The 21,264-nt window shown below is 39.3% G+C and overlaps 1 protein-coding gene across 1 annotated transcript in view; it reads right to left on the bottom strand.

Moving 5' to 3' along the window:
* XPO5 (exportin 5) overlaps positions 1 to 21,264 on the bottom strand; it is a 49,416-nt gene that overhangs the window by 20,752 nt on the left and 7,400 nt on the right. The window contains exons 6-19 of the mRNA XM_047102263.1: positions 19,301 to 19,327; positions 18,723 to 18,908; positions 17,658 to 17,734; positions 13,992 to 14,091; positions 12,725 to 12,808; positions 11,864 to 11,989; positions 10,796 to 10,886; positions 9,271 to 9,399; positions 7,898 to 8,016; positions 4,270 to 4,425; positions 3,059 to 3,100; positions 2,646 to 2,735; positions 1,469 to 1,668; positions 561 to 660 (exon numbers count right to left, since the gene is read on the bottom strand). Of these exons, the coding sequence (XP_046958219.1) occupies positions 561 to 660; positions 1,469 to 1,668; positions 2,646 to 2,735; positions 3,059 to 3,100; positions 4,270 to 4,425; positions 7,898 to 8,016; positions 9,271 to 9,399; positions 10,796 to 10,886; positions 11,864 to 11,989; positions 12,725 to 12,808; positions 13,992 to 14,091; positions 17,658 to 17,734; positions 18,723 to 18,908; positions 19,301 to 19,327 (1,527 nt within the window). The remainder of the gene's footprint in view (positions 1 to 560; positions 661 to 1,468; positions 1,669 to 2,645; positions 2,736 to 3,058; positions 3,101 to 4,269; positions 4,426 to 7,897; positions 8,017 to 9,270; positions 9,400 to 10,795; positions 10,887 to 11,863; positions 11,990 to 12,724; positions 12,809 to 13,991; positions 14,092 to 17,657; positions 17,735 to 18,722; positions 18,909 to 19,300; positions 19,328 to 21,264) is intronic.

Raw genomic sequence — 21,264 nt, 5'->3', positions numbered from 1 at the left:
GTTTAGACTGCCAACATTTCGTCTTGTTTTGGCTGACCTTGCACCCCACCCACCCTCCATCTTGGGCCCTCACAGCTTTTGCTCTAATCCTCACTCATGGCACTCTCAACCAACCTACTACTTGCCAGGTTAAGTAGAATTCTGCCATATTGGAACCAAGAACAATGTTTATTTGAATAGCAAAGAACTGAAAACTCTCAGGTTTGCAAGTTAGATCATCATTTAAGACTCTACTTCCCAGACAGCAGTGGCAGGGAGGACTCATACTGCCCACCAAATTCTGACCTAATTCCTCATTACACTTCACTCTTCAGAGCTAGTTAGAGATCCTTAAAGTCAAAATAATGAGTTCAAAGAAAAGACCATCTGCTTTGCTGTAGGAACTAACACAAGAATTCAAGAGTAAAGAAGAAAAGAAAGGAGAAGCTTAGGGAAGTGGAGACTCCCAGATTTCTCATGCACATTAAAAAAAACATACATCTTTAAGAAACTCAACAAATGACAACACCCTATTCCCACCTGGGGCCAATGCAGCTTCCCATTCCCAGCCGTTTACTCACTCGTGCACGGTTTAAGCCACAGGGATCCTCCAGGCCTGGGTCACAGCTCTTGCGATCAGCTCCCACATAGGCAATAAAAGCATCAACATCTGACAGCACTCTGAAGGTTGCAGTGGCAAAGACAAGTTATACCATGATTTTAAGCAAAGTGAATTTCTTCCACAAAAGCTAATAAGCTATGATTATTTAGCTCCAAAGAGCAGTTGTTATAAAGTGAAAGGAACCTAATCATATTGTTAGCTGTCATTTGAAGGTTTAAATTTCTCCTCCCACTTCTTTTTTTTTTTTAATATTTACTTTGAGAGAGAGAGAGCAAGAGCGAGCGCACACATGCTCAAGTTGGGGAGAGAGAAGGGGAGAGAGAGGGGGAGGGAGAGAGGGAATCCCAAGCAGGATCCATGCTGTCAGCACAGAGCCCAACGCAGGGCTCGATCTCACGAACCTTGGGAACCCTGAGCTGAAATCAAGAGTTGGACGCTTGACCTGACTGAACCACCTGGGCGCCTACTTCTCTTCCCACTTCTAAATGTCACTAGCAAAAAGAATGCGAGCTTGAGAATGCTCCATGGGCACACATAAGTGTCTATGCGATGCCTACTATATAGCCTCTATTGCCTGTTCTCATTTCTCTACGTTGGTTCATGCTGCAATGTAGACACCATAGCAATTCTGACTCTGTGGCCTCCTGACCATACTACCTACTTTTACTCATTTCTTCTCTCTCCTTATGCCTCTGTACTGAAGGTGACATTTTCAACAATGAGAATTAAAGACTGCTTCTGAACTTCAAATATCACCAATGGGGTCATCACGCCTTGATATCCTCATACTCCCACCCTGGGAATAGCTCTTAAAATAGAATGGGTGCTCCAGTGCAGTGAGGGTCAGGGGCAAAGGATCTCCTCTACCTGTGCATGTCTTCAGAAAGCCAGATGCTGGCCACTGGTGCCATCAGCTCCTCTAGGAACACCTTCTGACGCTCGTAGTTCTTGAATTGGTTGCTAATGAGAACCAGGGCTTCCATGAGGGCACACTTCTCCATTTGTGTCAAGAGTAACTCATTGGAGAGGAGCTGCTTCACATGGTTATAAAGCATGTCAAAATTGGGCTGCAGATTACAAAGAAAAATACCCAAAGGTGATGAAGGTCTGATTTTCAAGGAGAGGTGGGTCACTCAAGGAAGGTGGAAAGAGGATCAAGGCATTCCTAGGAAGGTCAGGCCTATAAGACTGTCACTTAGTAATTTAGTTATAGCGTTCTTTTGCCTGAACAAGCAAGGCAATTCAGGCAGAAGGTGGTTCTTGTCTCATTTGGGTAACTGTACTTCCCTACAGTACAACTGTGAAAACAATGTCTTTTTTTCTATATCAACTTTTATAGTATATTTACAAAGATCAGTTTGTTTATACATGTTAGGAAGATACATAACTGCCAGTATTGAGAAGAAATTTCTGGTTAATTTGTAATATGGAATAGTACAAAATTTCCTCTAGCAACCCTCCAAAACAGGCTGGGATTTGCATCTGGCTTCTCTCAAGATTAGGCACACCATTTGGCAGTAGTAAAGAATACCACCTAGTACGGTAAAAACGTGTACACTGATAGGGAAAACTTGGTCATCTATATGGAAAAGAACCACACATTTTGAGGGAATAATTTGCATTTTTAACTCCATTACTAAGTAGGAGAGGAAGAAGGCCATCAACTCAGGGATACTTACTTGAAGCAAAGCTACATACAGTTCCTAGCTTTCTCTTTTTTTTTAAATTTTTTTTTCAACGTTTATTTATTTTTGGGACAGAGAGAGACAGAGCATGAACGGGGGAGGGGCAGAGAGAGAGGGAGACACAGAATCAGAAACAGGCTCCAGGCTCTGAGCCATCAGCCCAGAGCCCGACGCGGGACTCGAACTCACGGACCGCGAGATCGTGACCTGGCTGAAGTCGGACGCTTAACCGACTGCGCCACCCAGGCGCCCCATCTAGCTTTCTCTTTATATGAGGTATACTTAGGGCTGGATTTACAGAACAGTGTAACTAAACTCAACAGGTCTCAGTGGCTACTGGTCAGAGTCCAGGGGCTTACCAGTACGAGCTGGGGGTAGTCACGACATGTCTTGATGATGGAAGAACAAGCATGTCTCCTCACATTCCTCACTGCCCGGGTTCTGGGGGCCTGGAAAGACATTCAACAAACTTGGGGCCACTTTTAATGTAATTTACAGATGCTGCACAGAATCACATAAAATACCTCCTTCAGAGACAAATTCACAATTTTCACACTGTGGGAGTTTAATGGAGTGACATTTATAGTCACCATGAATACACATGTTCACTGATTTTGCCTTAGAGTATCTCTACTATAAACACCATACCATAGGACTATGTCCTGCCTTTACTAATAACCCCTTCTACTTATAAAAAAAATCTAGCCTTATGGGTTAGGCATTCATACTTTTGCTCTCCAGAAGTTAGGATTTGTTGAATTAATGGTCTTACCTTACTTTCTTCAACAGTTTCAAAAGTGACAGATGAAAATAGCTAAGGGTAAGAAAAAAAAGTCACTCATCAGTACCAAATGCATAAAGTATTTAAAAATAATACTTAGATCTAGGTTTCCCACAAAATCCCAAAAGTGTAACAAAAGGGTTTTCAATCAGTGTTATGAAATTTCAGACTTTTTCTCAGATAACTCTACAAAAGGCTTGAGACTCACAACTTTACTATCAACCATTTCACAAAGGTGAAGGTCCCAGAAACCCCGAATAATCCAAGCCAACAGCCAAACACTCAACTATGGTGATTCCCTCACCATGGTGTAACTTCTCGACTCTTTAACCTAATACAGCATGACTACTGCCCTAGTCACTAGGACAGAATTATACTCTAACAAAGGTCTAATCAAGAAACCCCATGGATATTCCCCAATTCATAGAGTATTTCTGTTGCAACAAATGAGTCCACCTTTTTGAAGTTCTACTGAACTTTGTAACGCATGTTCTCATTTCTTTTTTCTTCTTTGGGGGCTTCTCGTTCTTTGCCTTCCTCCCCCAGTGACGATCCTCTGGGTTCCCTGCTTGAGCTACATGTCCATCTCTACATACATATCACCCTCTTTCCTACAGCTTCACCTCTACTGTAGGCACTTCTATGATGATGCCACCTTAATATTATAATTTTCTAGAGTTCAGACCTTTAACCTCAAATAGTATTCTGTGAGGTGCCTCCTAGATGTTGTACATATACTTCAAATGTAGTATCCCCAAACTGAACTTACTCCTCTTCCTTACTCTTACCAAATCCAGTATTCTCACTCAGATGGTGCTCCACTTACTCACCTAAACAGGAAACCCAAAAACCATCCGCACTGACCATTCCTCTCACAAATCCCCTCCTAATAATCTGATAGCACACTTTGGTATCCTTCTTTAGGTATTCTTTTCCACTTTTCAGTACACCTGGCTATTAACTGCAATGCCACATGGGCACAACCACCATTTATGTGATTTTATTTCCAAACAGAGCATCTAAAGGATAAGTAAGCCTTTTCTACTAACATGGTACCTGATCCACAGTAAGTACTGCATATTTGATGAATGAATAAATGACTCTTTATTAGCTTGTCTCAAAGACTCTCAAAAATAGTTACAAAAAAACAATAATTAGCTCAAAAATGCCAAAACAAAGTTTATAAAGGAGATGGCATTTACCTTAGAGAAGACCTGGGGCAGGAACTCTGGTCTGTAGGTGACAAACGGAAAGAGTGCAGAGACATTAGTGAGGACACAGGACAGGATGAGAGGATCCTTGGTGTCAAAGTTCAGGACCATTTGCAACAGCTCTATTCCATCATTAACAGGAAGTGCCTATAATACAGACATGAAAAGGAGGTTGGCAGGGCTAATAAGCACTTGTGGTAAATTAACCTTTAGGTTTTGGTTTATAAATACATAATATGGTTCACCACATACGGTTTTATATACTGCTTTTTATAAGCAGTACCCCATGTTATTAAAACTTTTCCTAAATGATGCTACTATGTGCTTTCGTAAAGATGTAGCTTTTCCTACTACTAGACATTGAGAATGTTGCTAGTTCTTTACTACTAAAAACAGTGCTAATAAATATCTCTGCAAAAAGATTTTGGCTACATTTTCAGTTATTTCATTTGAAGAAGAAATTTTTGGGGATGACTGGAATTACTTAATCAAGAGGTATGGGTATTTCTGAATTAATATTTTTCTTCTTTACAAGCTGCATCAATTGATTCTCTACCCACCCATATGCCCTTCTTACCATGTTCTCAGCAGCAGTTTGAGTTTATTCCCTAAAACCTTTGCAGTAAAACAAGGAGTTTATATAAATTTGCATTTCTTCAGTTGTGAAATATTCCAGGCCTTTAAAAAGGTGTAAGCAATACTTTAATAGCTCTCCATATGACCACTTTGAGAAGTACAATGTTACTGACAGAGTGGTTGTTTTGTGTGGATACCCTAGAGGTAGCCACTATCCTGAATTTGATGTTCACAGTTTCAAGGATTCCCTCGTTTCTGTATATTTTTCCACAAATATACACATTCATAGTTACACAGAATTGTATGCCTACTTTTGTAGCTTGCTGTTGGGGGTCAACATTATGTTCATGAGAAATCATCCTTTTTTTTTTTTTTTTTTAAAGTTTATTTATTTTGAGAGAGAGAGAGAGAGAGAGAGAGAGAGGGAGAGAACGCACGTGCACAGCTGGGAAGGGGTAGAGAGAGAGGGAGAGAGAATCCCAAGAAGGCTCTGCACTAGCATAGAGCCTGATGCAGGACTCGATCCCAAGAACCCTGAGATAATGACTTGAGCTGAAATCAAGAGTTGGATGCCGAACCGACCGAGCCACCCAGGTGCTCTGAAAATCATCCTTATTCAAAGTATACCCTAGTTCTTTTTTTACTGCTCTATAAATATGTTATCTTCTATTCTGTACAGTCTATTGGGGGATAGTAAGTTTTTTCCTTGGCTCAACACACAAGGATTCTCTTCAATATTGGGGCTTGATGCACATGCAGGGTTTCTTCAGAGTACAGACTTAGCAGTGAAGTTGCTGGGTTATACGGCGAGGCATCTCCACTAGACACTGCCAAATTATTCTCCAAAGTTGGGATACCAATTGTTTAAGAGATATAAGCTTTTATAGTAAAGATATTAATCCCACCGGTATTTACTCCAAATATTGCCCCAAGTTTGCCTTTCAAAGTTTGCAAGTTAAGAAAAAAATACGTAGTTATAGTCATTCAATTCACTTTTTTTGTCATTACTTTCATTGCTTTTCAACTTAGGGACCTTTCCTCAAACAGCTAATTCTTCCCAATACTGTTTATTAAATGACCCAATCCCTCTCAATTTCTTTGGGATGCTTATACAAGCTCCAGGTTGTTTCTGGTCTATTTTGTTCCAATGAGCCGTATCTAATGTGAGTACCACACTGCTTTAAAATAATGTAGCTTTATATTTTACTGTCTGAGGCAAATCAATCCTCATTTTCAAAATGTGATTTCCTCCCCCTCCAAAGCTATTCCATACCTTAATCCATTGCTAAAATAAGTCCTCTGGACATATAAACTCAGCTAATGCCACTATAAATGAGAAGTAGCTTTTCAAAAATCCTTTCTAGCCAAAGAACCTTTTGGTCAAACTCTCTCACGGGATAAAAGCTGAGCTGCTCTGATGGACCCTGGGTGAGGGTGGGGACCAAGAGCACAATGTGAGCAGTTTGTAAAACCACTGGATTAGGCGATACTACGCAGAGTCAGAAACTGGTAGCAGCAAGTGGGAATGTAACAGGCTGAGATCCGTCATGTGCACACTTCTGGGACATAGAACGTGTTACAGCTTTGTTAATAAGTTGGTGAATAATTTCATCATATACAATTCACCAAACACTTTAGGAATGCTTCATTCTGACCCATTTTATTTTGGTGAAGAAAAAAAAGGTTTTAGAGTCAGAGGTTTGTCACTAACAAACCTAAATACTACTACCTAGGAATCTCCTCAGGAAAAAAGAATTTCGTTCTATTGTTCTTCTCCCCACTAACTGTTCAGACTCTTACTCAATTTCTTGCACAGGGGCCATGCTGACCTTCTCTGTTCCAGTTTTAGTGTATGTGCTGCCAAAGTGAGCACCTACTCAATTTCTAATTGTTACCTTTGCTTTGTTTCCAGTCCCCATCTTTCCCTTATACACAATCCAACGTTTTGTACCTTTTGACCAACTAATATTTGGCATTTTGACCAAATACCAGCATATTAAATGACTCAGCATACAATCCAGCCTACAACCTACGAGGCACCCTTCCCCTGATACTGCCAGTCCTTTCATGTATTTTAAAGACAAGTACCTGACAAACCATGACCACTTCATTCTCCTGCTTTCCAACAGGGTCATACCCACATATTTGGCTCCATCAAGGTGTCTAATTAAAAATACCAGGAAAGGAAACCCCACAACCATTTCCCTTGATTCAGTGAAAAAAGGGCTTTCTTGACAGTTCCATCTAAATCTGAAAAAGGGCGCATTTAGTAAAAATGCAGAATCTAAGTACAATTTCCCACCTAAATTTTGGAACAAACTCTGAATACCATCATTTCAAACTGAAATGAATCAATGGAAAAGCAGATGATGTTAATGACTCTAAAACCTAATTTGTTAATATGCCATTTGTGAGAAAAAGCACTATATATCTCACTTATCTTCAAAGGATTTAGATTCTTCCTACAACTAACCTGGAACATACTAAGACATAATCACTTTAAAATGAGCGATCCAATGATTTTAACCTAATAAACCTAGTTAATATAGTATGTACTATCACCTACTTAATTATAGCTGCATCTAAGGTAGATAAGAGAAGAATGATATAGTTCATATGAAACACACAGAAACAAGATCAATTTATTCATATTCATGAAAGAGGACACTGATAAGCTAACATGAATATTCTGGTCTACCTGCCGTAAACTGAGAAGGATGCTTAATGGCAAACATCTCTGAAGATTTTCCAATTCAAGATTACCATTACTGTCCTCCCTGCAATACCTGTTGTTCACTGTACTAACAGGGTTTGTCTTATTATCTCCTTAAAATAAAGACTGAACACTGTACACTTAGAGACAGAGGCTTGAATTTGAGGCTCAGCTCTGCTGTTTACTAGCTATTTGAACTTGAGTATGTTATTTAACCTGATTCTCCATTTCCTCTTCTGTAGGATGCACATCCACAGATTTTCTAATCCCTCTGTCAATTTTAAAGAGACCAAAATCACTATGCCATCGGCACAGGAAACAGTTACTTACGTCTTTATCTAGTGTCCGAAACATCTGGTTGATCACACTTTCCAAAAAAAAGGTCATGGCTTCCCACTGCACAAATGAAGACGAGAAGATGGAGCAGAGGCTGCCTTCGCCAGTTCCAGCTGTAAGAGAACAGGGTTTTAACACAAACACCACCACCACCACCACTGCCACAGGATCACAGAAGACAGGCAATGGGGTCTTAGACTAAGACCACTTAATTTCACAGTTGAAGGAACAGGGTAATCTAACCCCTCTCAGCCTAGAGAAAAAAAGAACTAAAAGTAGAGAGAAGTTCTATTTTGCCTCCACCTCTAACAATGAGCTGTGTGAATTCATCTCTGTGAGTCATATCTATAAAACCACTTTGAAAGCATCAAGAACAGTGCCTAGTCAATCACAGGCGACTGAAACATATCAACTAATCTCTCCTTTCCTTGCCCTTTATAACTTGTCTTTGAAAACCTATAGAATTAATTAAGATACTTGAGACCACAAAGAGTCCTTCCAAATAAACAACTAATACACAAAATGCTGCTTCACATCCGGTAGCCTCATGATAACTGCAAGGGCTATTATCTAGAGAACTGCGCCACCCTCCAATTTCACATTAAAGCATATCACTCAAACAGAAGAGCACAGGCAAAAAGATTTACAAATTACTTTTCTTGTTTCCATATAGTGCTTCCATTTACTAGCTTCCTCTTGGTGCAACACATTTGGCCTCCACAAACATTCAACTTACTAGATACCAAGACCTTTAGAGTCAACTGTGAATATGCAAAACAGAATGTTAAATCCTGTGAATGTCAACTAACTAGTGTGGTTGGTAAGTGACCGTAAATATGGAGCCTTTTCAAAGGAGTAGCTTCTAGCTTTTCCTGTTTTATTAAATCTTGTCACACATAGCATGCATTAACAAGACAACAGATGATATAGAGTATAGAGAAGTTACCTGGCTTATGCATTTGGGTACAGAGCTATTAGGATTTTATATAAAGTGGCATTTCCAAAGGCTATGAGGTGGCTGAGTGATATGGAAAGTCCCCATACTGCTCCTATTATGCCTAACAAGACAGTCTTTTGAGTTTAGGAATGGTTCTATGCAAGAACTTGGTAGAAAAGCTTTAAAAATTAAGTCTAGACATGCAATTTGTTAAGATGGTGCCCAAAGTGAAGTAATATAATCAACAATGTGCAATTGGCTGACTCTGTTAGGAAACAAATGTGAAGACAAAACTGACAGGAGCATGGTTTTACCCTAATTTATTTCTGAACACTATTAGCATGTTGTTCTAAGTATGGCTCAGAAGGTTTATTTCCTATATATATTTGATACAATACTTCACTAATGTTTAGAAATAAAAACATCTTACAGTTCATGGATCCAGGATCAACAGAAATTGACAGCTGATACTTCAGCCACTCCCCAGCCATCTGGAAGCTAGTCTTTGGATCCAGACGACACGCTAACCTCATTACCTCTCCTTGCTGGGCCCGGGAGGCTGCCAAGAGAAAGATGTAAATCAATAAGCAGCATGTAACAGGTGCTTAATGTTCATTCATTTATCCATCCCAGGAGAAGAATGTTCAGAGACTCTGTTCTGCAGATTTGTGCTTTGAATGTAACAAATGTTCAATAAAGATGAACAAATCCAGAAATTATCAATTTTAGGGATTTCAAATTTCAAATTTTAGGGATTGCCCTACCATTCAATCCTCAAAGAGGCAAACTAAAAGTGATCTCCCATTTCTGTTGGAATTAAAAGATTAGATTGGTACAGATGTAAAACAATGTGGCTGCTGTGAAAAACAGCCTGGCAGTTCCTCAAAACATTAAACATAAAATTACTATACGATCAAATAATTCCCTTTCTAGGCATACACCCAAGAGAAATAAAAAACGTGTCTGTCCACTCAAGAACATGTCCACACATGGTATAGCAGCATTATTATTATTTTTTTTAAGTAAGTTCTAGGCCCAATGTAGGGCTTGAACTCACAACCTCGAGATCAAGAGTCATATGCTCTACTGACTGAGCCAGCCAGACACCCTAATAGCAGCATTATTCTTAACAGCCAAGAGGTGGAAATGACTCAAATATCCATCAACTTATGTGGTATGCTCATACAATTAAATATTGGTGATAAAAAGAAACAAAGTATTGATTACACCATAACATGAGTGAATTTTAAAAACGTAACCGTACATGAAAGGAGGCAGTCACAAAAGATCATATATTGTATAATCTGTCCTATATGAAATATAGAAATAGAGGATTACTGGTTGCCTGGTGCTGGTGGGGGGATGGGGGAACTGGGAATGATTGATTGCTAACGGGCACAGGGTTTCTGGGGGTCATGAAAATGTCCTAAAATTGTGGCAATGGTATAAATATATTAAAAATATATAAAAAACCACTGAACTGTATACTATAAATGGGTGAAATGTATGGTAAACAAATTATATCTCATAAGGCTGTTATTTAAAAAAATAAAAGAATGGTGTGGAACCAGCCAGGCTACAGAAAACCCAGAACGCAACTAGGCTATTAGATAGCCTGTATTTTTTAGAGGACCAGCAAAGTAAGATGGTATTTAATCCCAAGTATAAAAAAAAATTCAAGTGCCTAACACACTGTTACTACCTAAACATCAAAGTCCAAAGGTTGTGTATGTGCACATGCGTGTGTGTGCATGTAATGCGTGTGCAAGAGAGGCTACTATACCTAGAATGAGTGCAATCCCAGTACCCTCTGCAATATGAGACTAGAGATTAAACAGGCTGCTGTCCAGATTTTGGGCCTTTAATATAGAACCCCAAGGGTCATGCACTGTGATTCATAATACTAGATGCCATTCTTAGACTACTGGGAGAAATTCCAGGCCACTATCACTTACAGTTGAAGAAAGCATTGAAGTCCTCATCACTATCAAAATCAAATCGAGAATATTCACAGCTAGGGCTGTCTGTTTTAGAAGGAAAGCCCATCTGCAAAGAGAAAGATAATTGGGGTAGGGGATGAAAACAGACCTATCAAAAGAGTCTTAAACTCTAGGAGCTGAAGAAGTTTTTAAAGAAGAATTAAGGGTCTGCATAAGATCTTTTTAAATAAGTAACTGCTTCTGGTCTACCCCAAGTCCACCATTTTCTCCTAGTTCCAATAATCCTGACAGCGGTAGAAAAGAGAACACTCATTTGACACTCTCCTCTAGATTCCTCAGGGAGAATTAAATTCTAGAATTTACTTAGGGTGCCTGAGTATAAGGCTGTCTCAACACAATGTGCTAATACGGTAGGCAATAAGCAAAAAAGAATCTAGAACTATGTGTCTCCTTAAATGCTGACCCCCGGGAACAAGCATGGAACTTTGTATGTTTCACTTAAATGGTAATGAAGACCATGGCAAAGAATTAGAGCAGGGTGTGCCATGTGCTAGCATATTCCTTGAGGAAATAAGAGGACACTTAAATAGGTCCCATTCTCTGATTTTACAAATCAAGATTAAGCATCTGTCAGCTGCAAAAGCACTTAGCTGATCTCAAGGAATTCACAAGCAACTTTACAGAGGTGGTGAGCAATTTGCTTCCACTCTCCCTCCTCCCTTCTCAGTCACCCTCATACTCTCACGGACCTTCAGAAACAATCACATATTACCTCCTCTTAAAATCTTGACTCTATCCTGCCTGCTTTCAATCTCTGAAAAGCATTATCCCGTTGCATGGTCATGGTCATTGCTCTTGTCCTACTTCTTCCTAGCACCTAGCCCAATACTTACTATAAAAGTGCTCCAAAATATGAAAAAGTAGATTATAATGACCAGTTTGGACTGCTTTCTTCTTGGTGAATAAGAGAATGACATGTCCAAGGAAGAGATCTTAGTGACCAAGACTGGGCTGTCACTTGGATGCCAATCTAAGTCTTATTGTGTGTAATTCGCACTGCACATTTTGATTCCCAATGCATACCTTGACCAAGTTAGTCATAGAAGCACGAAGATATTTTGGTATTATTGCTAACAGCAAAGGGTCACGGGATAGGATCTCATGACGGAAAAGTGCCCCCCAAGTCATTTGAGTTGAAGAGCGCAGAAACTAAAGGGAAAGAAAAAAAAGAGAAACCTCAGTTTAAGGTCTGCATTTTATATAACCAAGATTATGACTTAGCCCAGCAATTATCAACAGTATTTTTTCATGGAAATAAATCTCTGTAATATTTTGAAACTGGCCATGCTGTACTGCATCAGTAATGACGGCCCGTTACAGACTACATACTAATGAGACAGACCATGGGTCAGGTGCAATTCCTGGAGTGTGAACTGAGCTTTACCACTTTTTCTTCTTGTTTTATTTTAGGTAAGCTCTAAGCCCAATGTGAGGCTCGAACAACCCAGAGATCAAGAGTCATATGCTCTACTAACTGAGCCAGTCAGGTGCCCCTCTACCACTTTCTTTAATGGCAAAAAAGGATACAGGAATCTCAGGGTGGTATTACAAGGAAAACCTTAAATGTGAGAAATTAATTTTATAACACAATCAATTAGACTTTTGTACTTAAAATACCTTTAGGAGCAAATCACCTGGGATATAGCTCACATCTGATAGAACACTAGCAGAATATTACCTGAGGGGAAAAGCTGTTGACCTACATGACGCAATGCTTGGCTCAGGAAGAAGACTCAATAATTCTTTAATGAAATGACACTATAGTTACTTCCTAGGGCCTTAAGAGTCATATTTTATACACAAGCTCCTAATTACTTCAGGTCATAGTGCTTCATTTTGGTTTACTTAACTAAAATTTTGAGATGTTGCCTACATAAAGTTTACCTGACTTGGATGGGTTGTGAAAGCAAGAAAAGATTCCAGGTATTTTCCAAAGTTTGCTGGTGTTTCTACATCAGAATCCACACCCTGAGGGACAAAAAGACCACTACATTAATGACACTGATGGCGGGGGCGGGGTGGAAGAGGACAGCAAGAAGAGTAACAAATACAGCTGACCCTTGAACACAGGGGTTAGGGGTAAAAAATCCACATATAACTTTTGATTCCCCCAAAACTTAACTGCTAACAGCCTCCTATAGACCAGGGGCCTTACTGATAAAATAAACAATTAATACATACATGTATATATATTATATATTGTGTTCTTATAATAAAGGAACCTAAAGAAAAAAAAATGTTAAGAAAATCATAAGAAAGAGAAAATATATCTACAGAACTGCACTATATTGTCAAAAAACACCTGAGCATAAATGGACCCATGCAGCTCAAACCTTGTTATTCAAGGGGCAACTGTACAGAACTTAAACCCCCACAAAGTTCAGTTTTAAAAGGACCACATACTTCCTTGTGACCTAAGGCATCAACTCAAGGATTTACCTCCTTAATCGTTATCATTAAAACTCATTCTGTGGTCAAATACGAAAATAAAAAAGAGCATTCATTTCACAAATCACAGAAAGAAAAAAATCTGTATTACTGCTTCAGACCTGGTCTATTCAGATTTCTGTGACCAAATCTATTAAACAACCACTTGATGGTATACATCTCATGTCTGAAGATCTGTCCTCTCTAACCATTCAAACCACCACAAAAAGACGTAACATTAGATGCAAACGTCTATACCAATTGTCCTCTCAACTTGTAAGACTTGAGTTCTTAAGTATTTCCCTAAAGACAGGTATTTCTAAGTCAATCAGACTAAAGTTTTCTTTTATGACCAATAATATCCTTTAAATTTGGGAAAAGAGTTTATTTGAATGCATAATATTTCATAATCTAATAGACCTCAAAGGGTAATGCATTCAGCAAACTGATATTCTACAGGTACCAAAATTCACAAGAATGGCAACGTTGACTTTATGGAATAATAGATGTGGATGTTTCCTGTTGACATCGATAACTGACTTGTTAAGAGAAATTTACATCATTCAAACCCTTTTACAAGAATTTAATCTATAAAATCGTATGAAATAACCTGTAGGGCAATTTCCACAAGGCTAAAATCAATGGCATGTTTCACTCACTATACAAATGTAACTTTCTAAACGTTCTACTCAAATGGTCCTGAAACTTGCTAGAAAGTGCTCACCAGCAATGCACAGAGCTGATTGCCCAGAGCACATAAGACCTGACAGAGTCTCTTCAGGAAGACATAGTGTTTTTCTACCAAGCCTCCTCCATCAGCAGTCCTGTAAGATGAGAAAATAGTGTGATTAGGTGTACATCAAGAGAACCAAAAGGATTCCCACCAAATGCAGCTGTATGTGGTCTGTGCTTCAACATTCAAATTTCTGCTGATTATTAAAGTTAAAAAACTAAAAAACAAAAAAAAAACAAAAAAAACAAAAAACCTCCAACCAAACACTGAAAAATCAATGAGCAATAAGGTTCAATGCAATCTTATCCCTCAAAGAAGCACTCTAATTTTGCACATTATATGGTCTTTGAGTAGTTTGGGTTAAATAAGATAAACTCTGAACACGACTGCATACAAAATGCATACATACACTTATAGGCATGAAAAGCTGCACAAAAAGACATTTGTTGATACCCAGGGAGGACTTAACAAGAGATCCCTAGGCAAAGCATGTAACAATTCCTTATACCGTTGACAAAAATAAAAGGACTATAATCAAGAAAATGAAAAGACAAGCCACAGACTGGGAGAAAATATTTGCAAAAGACACATCTAATAAAGGACTGTTATCCAACATATACGGTGAACTCTTAAAACTCCACAATAAGAAAACAACCTGATTAAAAAAATAGACCAAAGGGCTTAACAGACACCTCACCAAAGATATACAAATGACAAACATATGAAAAGATGCTCCACATCATATGTCATCAGGAAATTGCAAATTCAAACAAGATACCACTACACACCTATTCGAATGGCCAAAATCCAGACCACTGACAACACCAAATGCTGCCAAGGATGTGGAACAGGAACTCTCATTCATTGCTGGTGAGAATGCAAAATGGTATAGACACTTTGAAGACAATTTGAGTTTCTTACAAAATTAAGCATACTGTTAACATATAGTCCAGCAATCACACTTCTTAGTATTTACCCAAAGAAATTGAAAACATGTTTACACAAAAACTTGCATGTTTATAACATGTGAAGCCTGGATGTTTACAGATTTGTTCTTAACTGTCAAAATTTGGAAGCAACCCAAATGTCTTTTGGTAGGTGAATGAATAAACTGGTACATCCAGACAATGGGGTATTATTCACTGCTAACAAGCAATGAACTTTCAAGCCATGAAAACACATGGAAAAACTCTAAATAGCATGTTACTAACTGAAAGAAGTCAATCGGAAAAGGCTATATACTATATGATTCCAATGATGTGACATTCTAGAAAAGGTAAAATTATGGAGAAAGTAAAAAGATCAATTGTTACCAAAGGTTGGGATGGGGGAGGAGAGATGAATCGGCAGAGCACAGAGGATTTTTTGGGTACTGAAAATAGTCTGTATGATACATACATGTTTTTACAAATTTGCTGAAACCCACAGAATGTACCCATAGAATATACAACACCCAAAAGTGAACCCTAAAACTATGGCTGGATGATTATAATGTGTCAGTGTAGGTTCATCAATTCTAACAAATGGACCAGTCTGGTCGGGGATGTTGGTAATGGGGGAGGCTATGCGTGTGTGGGGGCATGGTGTATACAGGAAATCTCTGTGCCTTCACTGAATTTTGCTGTGAACCTGAAATTGCTCTGAACGTAAGTTGCTTTTTTTAAAAGCAATAAAAACATAACCTTGTGTGTCATTTCTCCAAGTAATTTAGTTCAGATCTATAATCCTTTATCTACTGTTTCAGAATCAAGATAGCTCTTAAAAAATAAATAACTTACTTGGTGGCAAAACCTAACCTGAAATGATGCAGGGATATTCACACTAATGAGAGTAAGAACTAGTGTGGACAGCAGCCATGTTAGCTGTGTTCTGGAGCCAGCAGAGTATAATGTAAAAAGCATGGGCCTCGAGGTAAGCAAGACCTAGGCTCTAGTGATGTTGAAGGGCAATATGGCATTATGGTTTCCAGTGCAGGCTCTTGAGTCTTGATTCAAACCGCCTGGGTTTGAATCATACCTTTACTCACAGGTATCAGTAAGTAACACAAATGGAGATGGGACACCTCAGTGTGAATGTCATGGTCTTTACGGAACTAAGAAATGGGCCCTGGAGGGGCGCCTAGGTAGCTCAATCGGTTGAATATCTGACTTCAGCTCACGCATGATCTCACAGTTCATGGGTTTGAGCCCCACGTCGGGTTCTATGCTGACAGATCAGAGCCTGGAGCCTGCTTCAGATTCTGTGTCTCCCTCTCTGCCCCTCCCCCACTTGCACTCTCTCTCTCTCTCTCTCTCTCTCAAAAGTAAAATAAACATTAAAAAAAAAAAAGAAATTGGCCTTGGAAACAGTAACTACAGTGGCCATCCAAAAGACATGTTATGAATTTAATGAAGAGAACCCCTTAAAAACAAAGCTAGTCTTTACAGGAAAGAAAGCCATCATAAAAGCCGTGTTGAAATGGACAGCAAGAGGGGCACCTGGGTGGCTCAGTGGGTTGAGCATCCAACTTCAACTCAGATCATGATCTTGCAGTTCATGAGTTTGAGCCCTACATGGGGCTTGTTGCTGTCCAGTGTGGAGCCCACTACAGATCCTCTGTCCCCCTCTCTCTCTGCCCTCCCCTCCTTGTACTCTTTCTTTCTCTCTCCCTCAAAAATAAACATTAAAAAAGAAAATAAACAGACAATAAGAAATTTTAAGTAATACGTGTGTGTCTGTCTCATATCTTTTCATTTGTCCCTAGTGCTAAGAATATCAAAAAAACAAACAAAAAAAAAGAAAAACAAAAAAACAGGGGCAACTTGGCTGGCTAAGTCAGTTAAGCATCTGACTTCGGCTCAGGTCATGATCTTGCGGTCCATGGGTTTGAGCCCCATGTCAGGCCCTGTGCTGACAGCTCAGAGCCAGGAGCCTGCTTCAGATTCTGTGTCTCCATCTCTCTCTGTCCTTCCCCTGTGAGCTCATGCTCGTTTTCTCTCTCTCTCAAAAATAAATAAAAACATTAAAATAAATAAATAAACATTAAAAAAAAAAAGGATGTTGTGACAGGTTCAACTGTCTTTGTAATACAGTTCTATCTGCCTTCCTGGGTAAGAAACATGTATCAGTAAATGCTCAAATATTTTCCAGAGCAATTAAAAGAAAGTAAGTAGAAGCCATTATTTTAAGACAGATAATGTGTTTACAAGGTCCCACGCATACATTTCTCATCAAACACACTGTTCCCGCTGTTTCCAAGAGCCTCAGCACTTCAGGCATTGAGTACTTTGAGCAGGAAAGGAAGGAGGAGCATCTGGAGTTCTGCAGTCAAGGCAGGCCTGGGGCAGACTCTAGTACAGAAGATCAGAGCATTCTCAGGCCTAGGCACCAATGCTGGTAGGAGGCTTGGGGATCACCAGAAGCAGACAGAATCAAGATGAGCTATCTGGGAAGAATGGGAAAAACTGTGGAAGTGGCTGGGTGCAGAGTCAATGGCCACAACTTACTTGCAGCATAAGGTCTTTAAAAAGATTAAAAAGTCCCTTTAAGACTACCCGACTTCTTTATTAAAAACACTGTCGACTGACTGCCAACATTCAGGTAGAACTTCAGATTTATCTACATAATATACGTAAATGGCAAAGAAATTAGAAAACACATAGAAAAGCAGATACTCACTGTGCAGCAGAGAGTATATAATGCATAGCAACATCCCCAAATAAGACCATCAAGGGCTTCCGGTCTTCCAGCTTGCCCTAGAACCAATTTTAGGGAAACACAGGTAATACAAACTCTATTACTAAAAGTCTCCAAGTACTAACATCTTCTATACCTGTATAATCAAATACGCTGATTTCACAATTTCTCAATCCCAGAGCTAACTGAACACTAGAGAAAAGGCCAATTCTTTAAAATAAAATCTGGATAACACCTCTATTTTTTTTGTTTTTTTTTTTAAGTAGGCTTCACACCCAGCATGGAGCCCAACGTGGGGCCTGAACCCACGACCCTGAGATCAAGACCTGAGCTGAGATCAAGAGTCAGATGCTTAACTGACCAAGCCACCCAGGAACCCCTGTAAGATTTCTATTTTTAAATGTGTCATGTGGCACCTGGGTGGCTCAGTTGGTTAAGCATCCAACTCTTGGTTTTGGCTCAGGTCATGATCTCATGGTTCATGGGTTCAAGCCCCATAACAGGCTCTGTGCTGATGGCACAGAGCCTGCTTGGGATTCTATCTCCCTCCCTCTCTGCCTCTCCCCTGCTCGCTATCTCTCTCTCAAAAATAAATAAACATTTAAAAAAAATAAATGTGTCAGGCAATAATGCTCATATGAAAACAAAGTAAATTACATCTGAAGGCAACATTCCTGTGGAGAAAAGCTGTCATAGTCCCATTGGTTAGCCTAGACCAATATAAAGCCAACGCTGCCACCATCTGAGATTTTTTGACGTAACACTGAGTTTTAAATTTTAACATTACTTTTATCGTGTTTCTTAAGTGCGAAGTGCCAAGATTCATAGCTGTTTCAAGAACCAAGTAGCCTGACAAATCTCTACATGCTGCCAATGGATCCCTATAATATCAGCATACTCTTATCCAAAGGGGTTGGACACAAGTAGCTAAGTTGATGTCAGATAAATCCCAAACTTTTCAATGTCTTTTTGCTACAACATACAATTAAACACCCCCCACCCCCAGCAGAGGCTCTGAGGATAAGTCAGTTTGAAGTGGTAACTTACTTTTCTGCTGACTGCAATGAGAAGACACTCAGCTGCTCCCAACTGAAGTTCCTGTTCATTCAGAAGGAGGCAGAGCATCTCTAAGAGCTTACAGTTTTCAGCAGTAATATGGCTCATGGACACCCAGTCAATGTAGCCTGCTAGAGTATTCAGTGCTGCAATTCCTACTCGACAGTTTGCTTGGGCCTGCGTGAAAAGAAGTAACTTTTGATCGTTAAGTCCTCACTAACAGACAAAGAGGCTATGGTCATACCTGAGCTCCTTCTATTTTCTAATTCTAAAAAGAAAATGATTTTAGAAAATGTACTCATGTAACAGCAACTGACAGGGAACTCAAAGGTCTGACACACAACCACTTCTCAAACAACAGCATTCTCAATGTCTATCAATAAGACCATATGGCACATGTGGCCATTTCGTCTCCTCTGATAAACTGAAAATATTATAATTTTAACTCCCTTCTACCATAACTCAAAGATCACACAAACCAAGGCTGAGGTCACCCTCCACTAGGTGTATGCATCTCTGTACCTGAAAGCCTCAAAGAAGTCTCCTTCCAACTCCACAAGAGCTCTTACCTTTGATTCCTGAGAATTATCTGTCTTCTGAAAGAAAAGAAGTATAAGAATCCAATGTTTTTAATGAGCAAAAAGCTATGTAATAACTTTCCACCCACTTAATGAAGTCCCTTGAATAATGACTTTTTAAATACAGACTCAACTTTCAACCTTCGAAAAAAATACAACTTTACTAAGAACATATAGCTGATGTTCCCCCTAAGAAAGAAAGGTTATTTTAGCAGTATGACAAAAAGTTAGTACTTAAAGAGCTTACACAGATGTTACAACATAAAGTCCACGAAGATAGTTTCAAAACACACAGCTTACAAAGAAATATAACAGATGAACATAATAAGGATCAACAGTGCTAGTGATGAAAGAAATCTAGCTTAAAACAAAGCATGAGCATTTTTTCCACATTCAAATAAAAACAAATTATACCTAGCAAAAGTATACTGAAATAATGTAAATGGAGAAAAAACAAGAAACAAAATTAAATACAAGTTATGACCATGTATATATGGATATTACAAATCACAAATATTACATGCTAGACAAAAATAACATCTGTCCAGTAAATGTACAATTATAACTGATTTTTACCCTTCCGTGTCCAATTCTACAAATATTACACAATGCTAATGATTTACACGCACAAAATTATTTTCCAAAAAAACTTCTGAAGGGGAGCTGAAGGGGAAGAGAAGCAGGAATAACAACTTGTGAAGTACCTGAAAACTCACTGCCTTTAGGATTATAAAGGATTTGTTTCACAATTCCTCGTCTCAACTTTTAAAAATGCGCTTGTTAATAAAGGACAAGTATTAAACCTTCGTCAACAGTGACTGAGCAGAGGTGTTAATGGGTGGAGACGGGTAGAACCCTCTTACCAGCATCTACTGATGCTGCCCAAGAAGGAAAAGGAATCCAAGCAACAATAGCCAAGTCTAGTCTTTCCTCTCCAACAATTTTTCACTCCCACTCTGACCCTTTATGCTCCCCTCAGACCAGTTCAGGGGCCAGGTCATGGGCCAGGGAGAGTGAGCTTACTCATCTGATCATTGTTAACATTCAACCAACTGCCTAATCGGGAAGGTGAAGGGATGGACAGAGAGAAGAGACGGAAGAAGGGATGCAAATTCTCGAGCAAAAGAAGTTGTTCCAGGTACAAAAGATGGCTCTTGGCTGTGCTCTGGTCTTGGACACGTGGTAGCCTGGTAGATGGAGGGAACTGAAACTGAGACTAAAGAAAAACACCAGCATATGTTTCTAATGTCTCAGCTCGGGCATGTTGGCTAGACTGCTAGAGCATCTAAGGGGTCATAATGTGTTCCCTTTCTCCTACAGATCAGATCTCCTAGGGGAAAATGAAAACAATACCTCCTTCACTCTCAATATAAATAAGTTTCTAAATGCAAATATTTTCCTGGTATCTTTTGAAAAATCTTGGGGAGATATTTTGGGGGAAATGGGCCATTCTAGTGTAAAGAACGGGACTTGAGTTCCACCACAAACATTAGGGAATCTTCAATAATTATTCTCTGTACCTTCATCTATAAAATGGAGACTATACTTTCAGGGTTGTTTTGAGGATTAAATAACACATAAAGTGCAAACAAGTATATAGCATATATTAGGTACTTACTGAGTTCCTCCCCACCCCAACAGCTCATAGTACCTTCTCCTCATTTGTGTATCTACCATTTCTCTAAAAATACAACGAAGGGGCACCTGGGTTGCTCAGTAGGTTAAGCATCTAACTTTTGGTTTCAGCTCAGGATACAATCCCTGGGGTTGTGGGATGGAGCCCCACACTGGGCTCTGTGCTCACAGCATAGAACCTGCTTGGATTCTCTGTTTCTCTGCCCCTCCCCTGTGTGCATTCTCCCTCTCAAAATAAATAAATAAAACTTAAAAAACAAAACAAAACAAAAGAATGAGGGGTGCCTGGGTGGCTCAGTTGGTTAAGTGTCAAACTTTGG

The sequence above is a fragment of the Lynx rufus genome, unplaced genomic scaffold (assembly GCF_022079265.1).
Source record: "Lynx rufus isolate CCGP_SWC_20201006 ecotype Redwood Valley unplaced genomic scaffold, mLynRuf1.p SCAF_6, whole genome shotgun sequence".
NCBI classification, from domain to species: Eukaryota; Metazoa; Chordata; class Mammalia; order Carnivora; family Felidae; genus Lynx; species Lynx rufus.
Note: the sequence above shows the minus strand (reverse complement) of the source record. Positions and strands in the feature narration are given on the sequence as shown.